The sequence below is a fragment of the Pyrgilauda ruficollis genome, unplaced genomic scaffold, assembly GCF_017590135.1.
Source record: "Pyrgilauda ruficollis isolate IOZ18807 unplaced genomic scaffold, ASM1759013v1 scaffold930, whole genome shotgun sequence".
Classification (NCBI taxonomy): domain Eukaryota; kingdom Metazoa; phylum Chordata; class Aves; order Passeriformes; family Passeridae; genus Pyrgilauda; species Pyrgilauda ruficollis.
The window spans coordinates 1,073-9,402 of record NW_024531378.1 but is presented as its reverse complement, the minus strand read 5'-3'; the positions used below and the strand labels follow the sequence as shown (position 1 = coordinate 9,402).

General features: G+C 51.0%; 1 protein-coding gene across 1 annotated transcript; it reads right to left on the bottom strand.

Moving 5' to 3' along the window:
- Positions 1-861: 861 nt before the first annotated feature.
- Positions 862-3,902, bottom strand: LOC121365343 (cdc42 effector protein 1-like; the record flags this gene model as incomplete). The annotated part of the gene is made up of 3 exons (XM_041489442.1): positions 3,877-3,902; positions 2,184-2,225; positions 862-1,141 (listed from the first exon to the last, which is right to left on the bottom strand). Coding segments are annotated over exons 1-3 (342 nt in total), but the record flags the coding sequence as incomplete, so codon positions are not given.
- Positions 3,903-8,330: the final 4,428 nt, after the last annotated feature.

Below are 8,330 nucleotides of genomic sequence, written 5' to 3'. Positions count from 1 at the left end.
TCCTAACGGAATTCCTGGATTTCCTGCCGGATTTTGTGGATTTCCTGCTGGAATTCCCGCCGGAATTCCCAGATTTCCTGTCAGAATTCCCGAATTTCCCGCCGGAATTTGTGGATTTCCCGCCGGAATTCCTGAATTTCCCGACACAATTAGTGGATTTCCAGCCGGAATTCCCGGATTTCCTGCTGGAATTCCCGGATTTCCCGCTGGAATTTGTGGATTTCCCGCCGGAATTCCCGCCGGAATTCCCAGATTTCCTGTCAGAATTCCCGAATTTCCCGCCGGAATTTGTGAATTTTCCGCCAGAATTCCCGAATTTCCCGACGCAATTCGTGGATTTCCAGCCGGAATTCCCGGATTTCTCGACGAAATTCCCGGATTTCCTGATGCAATTCCCAGGTTTCCCACCGGAATTCCCAGATTTCCCGCTGGAATTTGTGGATTTCCTGCCAGAATTTGTGGATTTCCCGCCGGAATTCCTGAATTTCCCGACACAATTAGTGGATTTCCAGCCGGAATTCCCGGATTTCCTGCTGGAATTCCCGGATTTCCCGCCGGAATTTGTGGATTTCCCGCCGGAATTCCCGCCGGAATTCCCAGATTTCCTGTCAGAATTCCCGAATTTCCCGCCGGAATTTGTGAATTTTCCGCCAGAATTCCCGGATTTCCCGACGGAATTCCCAGATTTCCAGTTGGAATTTGTGGATTTCCCGACAGAATTCCCGAATTTCCCGACACAATTAGTGGATTTCCAGCCGGAATTCCCGGATTTCTCGACGGAATTCCCGGATTTCCTGATGCAATTCCCAGGTTTCCCACCGGAATTCCCAGATTTCCCGCTGGAATTTGTGGATTTCCTGCCAGAATTTGTGGATTTCCCGCCGGAATTCCTGGATTTCCCGCCGGAATTCCCGGATTTCCCGCCGGAATTCCCGGATTTCCCGCCAGAATTCCAGGATTTTCTGCCGGAATTCCCGGATTTCCCGCCGGAATTCGCAGCCTCCGGGCGGGCGCCGATTTCTCCGGGGGTTGCGGCTCGGGGCTGGCAGAATTTTGGGAATTTTGGGAATTCTGGGAATTCTGGGATGCCGCAGCTCCTCGGGGCCGTTTGCGCTGCGGGGTCCGGAATTCCCAACGGGAGCTGCCACAAAAAAAACCGGGAATGAGACGCGGGAACCGGGAATTCCGGGAATTCCACCCCTCGTAATTTGGGAATTTGGGGGAATTTTTGGGGTTTGGGATTTTGGGGAATTGGGAAATTTTGGGGAATTATGGGGATTTTTGGGAATTTTGGAGACTTTGGGGTTTTTGGGATTTGGGGAATTTTGGGGGATTTTTTGGGGGATTTTCTTGCAATTTTTGGGGTTTGGGATTTCGGGGAATTTTGGGATTTTTGGGAATTTTCAGGCTTTTGGGGATTTTTTGGGACTTTTTCTATTTAGGGCTTTTTGGGAATTTTGGGGGGATTTTTTGCAATTTTGGGAATTTAGGAATTTTTGGGCGTTTTGGGATTTTTTTTTGGGATTTGGGAATTTTCACAATTTTGGGGACTTTTTTGGGGATTTTTGTATTTTGGGGTTTTTAGATATTTTGGGAATCTTGGACATTTTTGGGGTTTTTTGGGATTCTTGAGGATTTCTTTTTATTTTGGAAATTTGGGGATTCCTTGTGTTTTTTTGGGGTTTTTTTAAGATTTTGGGATTTTTGACAAACTGTGGGATTTTGGAGAATTTTGGCAATTTTGGAGGGATTTCGGGGATTTTTTGGGTTTGGGGATTTTGGGGAATTTTGTGCATTTGGGGGTTTTTTTGGATTCTTTGGAATTTTGAGATATTTCAGGGATTTTTTTGGGTTTTTTTTTTGGGGAATTTTGGAGAAAATTTTGGGGGAATTTTTGGAATTTATTGAGGATTTTTGGGGTTTGGGGATTTGGGATGTTTGGGGGATTTTTGTGGAATTTTGGGGTTTAGAGATATTTGGGGAATTTTGCAGGATTTTGGGGGATTTTTTTTATTTTATTTTTAGGAATTTTGGGTGATTTTTGGAGGTTTTTTGGCATTTTGGGGGGTTTTGGGATTTACGGGGAATTCCCGGTGTTTTTGGGAGTTTTTGGACTTTGGGGATTTTTTGAGGTGATACTTTTGGGAATTTTGGGGGGATTTTTGGGGGTTTTGGGGTCTCACCTGTCGGGCTCCCGGCTCCGTTTCCGGGGCGTTCCGGGGCTGCTGCAAATCCAGGAGGTCAGAGCTTGGCAGGGAAAACCCCAAATCCCCCCAAACCCCAAATTCCCAAAAATCCCAAAACCCACAAAACAACCAAACCCCAAAAAAACCAAAAACCCCAAACCCAGGGACCACAAATCCCCAAATCCCCAGCTGGGGTTTTCCGGCTCCCCTCAGAGCCCCAAATCCCAAGGCGGAGCCCTCGGAGCTCCTTGGAGTTCCCTCGGAGCTCCACCAGAGCCCTCTTGGAGCTCCTGAGAGCCCTCTTGGAGCTCCACCAGAGCCCCAGATCCCGGCCCGGAGCCCCACAGAGCTCCCTCAAAGCTCATCAGAGCCCCAAATGCTGGCCTGGAGACCTCAGAGCCCCTCGGAGCTCCCTCTGGTCCCGCAAAGCCCACTCAGAGCCCCTCGGAGCTCCGTCAGAGCCCCTTGCAGCTCCCTCAGTTCCCGCAAAGCCTCCTCGGAGCTCCCTCAGTTCCCGCAAAGCCCCCTCAGAGCCCCTCGGAGCTCCGTCAGTTCCCACAAAGCCTCCTCGGAGCTCCCTCAGAGCTCTCCCAGACCTCCCTCAGAGCTCTCTCTGAGCCCCTCTGATCCTCCTCAGAGCTGCCTCGGAGCTCTCCCAGACCTCGCTCAGATTCCCTTGGAGCTCTCCCTGAGCCCCTCTGATCCTCCTCAGAGCTCCCTCAGTTCCCGCAAAGCCCCCGGTCTCTGGGCCCCTCTGATCCTCCTCAGAGCTCCCTCAGATCACCTCAGAGCTGCCCCGGAGTTCCCTCAGAGCCCCCGCAGCTCTCCATTAGAAGTCTCTGAGTGCTCCCTCACAGCTCCCTCAGAGCTCCACCAGAGCCCCTCGGAGCTCGCTCTAACGTCCCTCAGAGCTCTCTCTGAACCTCCTCAGAGCCCCCTCAGAGCCCCCGCAGCTCTCCATTAGAAGTCTCTGAGTGCTCCCTCACAGCTCCCTCAGAGCTCCACCAGAGCCCCTCGGAGCTCGCTCTAAGGTCCCTCGGAGCTCTCTCTGATCCTCCTCACAGAGCCCCCTCAGAGTTCCCGCAAAGCCCCCTCGGAGCCCCCTCAGAGCCCAGTCAGAGCCCCTCAGAGCTGCCCCGGAGCTCCCTCAGAGCCCCCGCAGCTCTGCATTAGAAGCCTCTGAGCGCTCCCTCAGAGCCCCTCGGAGCCCCCTCAGAGCCCCTCGGAGCCCCCTCAGAATCCCTCGGATCTCCCTCAGTTCCCGCAAAGCCCCCTCGGAGTCCCCTCAGACCTGCCTCGGAGCTCGCCCAGACCTCGCTAAGAGTCCCTCGGAGCTCTCCCTGAGCCCCCTCTGATCCTCCTCAGAGCCCCCTCAGAGCTCCATCCCCCTCGGAGCCCCTCTGATCCTCCTCAAAGCCCCCAGCAGAGCTCCGAGGAGGTCCCTGGGAGCGCCCCTCGGAGCCTCCTCAGAGTTCCCGCAAAGCCTTCTCGGAGTTCCCTCAGAGCCCCCATCAGAGCTCCCTCAGAGCCTCCTCACGGCTCCCTCGGAGCCCCTCAGAGCTCCCCCCTCAGAGCTCCTCCGCAGCCTCCTCAGAGCTCCCTCACAGAGACCCCTTGGAGGTCCCTCAGAGCTCCCCCCTCAGAGCTCCTTCACAGCCCCCTCGGAGCCCCCGCGGAGCCGCTTCCCCACCTCAGCGCCTCCTCCGCCATGGCTGCTTCCCGCCTTCAGCCGCGCGCCTTCGAACCGCCCGCCCTGCGCTCCCATTGGCTGAGCGCCGCGTCAATCAGCGCTGCTCCCTCGCCATTGGTTGCGCAGCGGGCGGCTCCGGATTGTACCCGCCCCCGCCGCTTCGCAGCCAATCGGAGAGCGCGGCTCTCCGCGCGGGCCCTCCACTAGACTACAACTCCCAGCGTGCCCTGCGAGAACACAGCGAAGCATCCGCTCTGTGGGGCGCGCGGGGGCCGATGGGAGTTGTAGTCGCGCTGCCTCGCGGCCGGGGCGCGGGAGATTCTGAGGGAAGGGGGCGGGGTTGGGAGTTAATGGGCGGGTAATGAGGCGCTAATTAAAGATTTTTGTGTTAATTAGGGCACCGGCGAGCTGCTGTGGACAGGGGTCCCGTCCACTGTCCCAAGCCCCAATGGCCAGTCTGGAAAAGAGGAATGAAAACGGGGAAAAGGTGGCTCTTGGGTGGATCTTTGACATTTTATCCACCAAAAACCCAAATAAATTCTCCTTGATTGCTCTGAAACGGCCCAGCTGGGGGGGTTTGGTTCCCTGCTGGTGATCGAGCCCTGGGCTGGGATGTTTCGGGGATAAAAAGAGGAAAAAAAAGGGGGAAGAGTGGAAAAGGGTGAAAAAAGGGAAAGGAAAAAAGGAAAGAGATGAGAAAGGAAAGAGAAAAGGGGGAAGGGGAGGAGCAAAAAAAGGAGAAAGGGAAAAAAGAGAAGCTGGAAAACAGAGGAAAGGGGGAGAGGAAAAGGAAAGGGAAAAAGGGGAGGCAGTGAAGGAAAGAGGAGAGAAACCAAGGCGAGGAAAAAAAAGGAAAGGGAAGGAAAAACCAGGAAAAGACACATCCGCCGGCACTGCGCATGCGCAGCTCTTTGCCGTGCGCCTTCACGGCCGATATGCGCACGCGCAATGAGATTTTCCGTACGATATCATGGCCGCCCTCACTACGCAGTTGTATTTTCCGTACGCTGTCATGGCTGCTCTGAGCATGCGCGGCGTCACGGCCACTCCGCGCACGCGCAGTGACATTTCCGTACATTGTCATGGCCGCCCGCACACGCGCAGCTCACTCTACACCTGCGCCATACCTGCTCTGCGCATGCGCATTCTCCCCACGCAGCCCTGACGTCATTACGCACGACCTCTTCCCGGCCGGGCCTTCCCTGAGGAGGAAGCGACGGAGCCCCGGGAAAAAAACCGGGAGAAAAACCGGGAAAAACGGGATAAAACCGGGATAAGCGGGAGCGCCGGGAGCAGCGCCGCGCCCGCGCCGCCGCAGCCATGGTGTTCTACTTCACCTCCAACGGTGAGAGAGCCCGGGCGGGCCCTGAGGGGAATCCCGGCAGTTCCCGCCAAAATCGCCTTTTCCCGCCAATTCCCGCTTCCTTTCCCGCCCTTTGGCCGGATTCCCGCCATTTCCCGCATCCCCTCAGGGCTCCCCGCAATTCCCGGGGCTTTTCCCGCCGGTTCCGGAATTCCCGCGGGAAAACAAATCCCGGGAATGTTCCCGCCTGCTTGGAATTCCCGCCAAAAACAAACATTCCTTTCCCGCCCTTTGGCCGGATTCCCGCCATTTCCCGCATCCCCTCAGGGCTCCCCGCAATTCCCGGGGCTTTTCCCGCCAAAAAAAACCGGGAATGGCTCCTCAAAAATCCGGGAATTCTCCGGGAATTTGCCGAGGTTTTCCCGGATTTTTCCGGGATTTTTCCAGGATTTCCCCGCATTTTTTTCAGGATTTTTCCCAGATTTTTGCCCACATTTTTCCCTCGTTTTTCCTGCATTTCCCCGGGATTTTTCAGGATTTTTCCCTGCATTTTCCAGGTTTTTTCCTGGATTCCTCCAAGGTCTTTCCCAGAATTTTCCAGAATTTTTTTTCAATAATTTTCCAGGATTTTTCCTGGAATTTTCCCGGATTTTTCCCACATTTCCTCTCCCAATCCGGGTTTATTTTCCATTCCCGCTTTCCCATCGAGATTTTTCGGGATGTTGGGAATTTCACCTCGCAAATATCCCAAAATAAAGGCGGGAATGGAGAGAAATCTGGGAATTTTGGGAGAAATTTGAGGAATTTTGGAAGAAATTTGGGAATTTTGGGAGAAAATTGGGAGAAATTTGGGGAATTTTTAAAGAAATTTGGGAATTTTTTGGAGAAAATTGGGAATTTTCAGAGAATTTTTGGGAGAAATTTGGGAATTTTGTGAGAAAATTGGGAATTTTGGGAGGAATTTGGGAAATTTTTTGGAGAAATTTGGGGAATTTTTGGAAGAAATTTGGGAGAAATTTAGGGAATTTTTGAAGAAATTTGGGAATTTTTTGGAGAAAATTGGGAAGTTTGGGAGGAATTTGGGAATTTTCCGACCCCATGGGAATTCCCGCATTTGAGAACTCCCAAATTTCCCCAGGAAAACAAAATTTCTCCTCTAAAAAAACCTCGGAAAACGAAATTCCCTCGATGGCCCAGGAGGGAAAAGGGGAAAACTCCAGGAATTTCTCAGCAATTCCCAGAATTTTGGGTTTTTTCCTGGATTTCCATGGATCCATTCCTGTTTTTCCCGTTTTCCCCGGATCTTTTCCCGTTTTTTTCCTGGATTTCTATGGATTAATTCCCATTTTTTCCCATTTTCCATGGATCCATTCCCATTTTTCCCGGCTCCATTCCCGTTTTTCTCAGATCCATTGCCGTTTTTTCCCATTTTTCCCGGATCCATTCCCGGTTTTCCTGGATTTTCTTGGATCCATTCCCGTTTTTTCCCATTTTTCCCGGATCCATCCCCGTTTTTCCTGGTTCCGTTCCCATTTTTCATGGATTTTCACAGATCCATTCCTGATTTCCATGGATCCATTCCCATTTTCCCCGGATCCATTCCCATTTTTCATGGCTCCTTTCCCATTTTTTCCCATTTTCCACACATACTTTCCCATTTTTTCCTGGATTTCCCCGGATCCATTCCCATTTTTCTCAGATCCTTTCCCGTTTTCCCTGGATTTTCACAGATCCATTCCCATTTTTTCCCATTTTTCCCAGATCCTTTCCCATTTTTCAGGGATCCATTCCCATTTTTTCCCCGTTTTCCATGGATCCATTCCCATTTTCCCCGGATCCATTCCCGTTTTTCCTGGATTTCCATGGATCCATTCCTGGTTCTCTCAGATCCATTCCCATTTTTCCCGGCTCCATTCCCATTTTCCCTGGATTTTCACAGATCCATTCCCATTTTTCTCGGCTCCATTCTCATTTTTTCCCGTTTTCCCTGATCCATTCCCATTTTCCATGGATCCTTTCCCGTTTTTTCCCATTTTCCCCAGATCCATTCCCATTTTTCCTGGATTTTCACAGATCCATTCCCGTTTTTCCCCATTTTCCCCGGATCCTTTCCCATTTTTCCCGGCTCCATTCCCGTTTTTTCCCATTTTCCATGGATCCACTCCCGTTTTCCCTGGATCCATTCCCGTTTTCCCCGGCCCCATTCCCGTTTTCCCCGGCCCCATTCCCGTTTTTCCCATTTTCCATGGATCCATTCCCGTTTTCCCGCCCCCGTTCCCGTGTTTCCCGTGTTTCCGTTTCTCACGGCTCTGTCCCGTGTCCCGCAGCCGCCGCCGCCGTGTACACCATCTACATGGGCAAGGACAAGTACGAGAGTGAGTCCGGAATTCGGGAATTTTCGGGAATTCCAGGAACTCTTTGGGCCATTTCTGGGATTTTTCGGGAATTTTGGGGCTTTTTTTTTTTCAATTTCGGTGATTTTTTTGGGGAATTCTGGGGGTTTTTTGAGGAATTTTGGGAATTATTTTGGGTTTTCTGAGGAGTTTCAGTGATTTATTTGGGAATTTTGGGGAATTTTTTGGGAATTCTGTGGATGTTTGGGATTTATTTGGGAATTTTGAGGATTTTTTTGGGACTATTTTCAGAATTCCCCAGGTATTGTGAGAGAATTTTTGGGAATTTTTTTTGGGAGTTCTGGGAATTTTGGGGGAAATTTTGGGATTTTTTAGGAATTTTTGTGATTTTTTTTTTTGTTATTTTGAGGATTGGTTTTGATGATTTTGGGGATTTCAGGGATTGTTTTGGGAATTGTTCTGGAAACTTTTGGAATTTTGAGGAGGGAATTTTAGGAATTATTTTGGGGGGATTTTTTTTTTTTTTTTGGAATTTCAGGAATTTGATTTTTTAATTCCAGGATTATTTTGGGAATTTCTGGGATTATTTTGAGAATTTTTGGGGATTTTATTTTTTTGGAATTTCTTGGCTGGATTTTGGGGTGGAAATTTCGGGATTTGAGGCAAGAATTTTGGGATCTGGGGTGGGATTTAGGGGCTGGAATTCTGGGATTTTAGGGCTGGATTAGGGATGGGAATCTCAAGATTTTGGGGCTCGATTCTGGGATTTGGGATGGGAATTTTGGGATTTGGAGCAG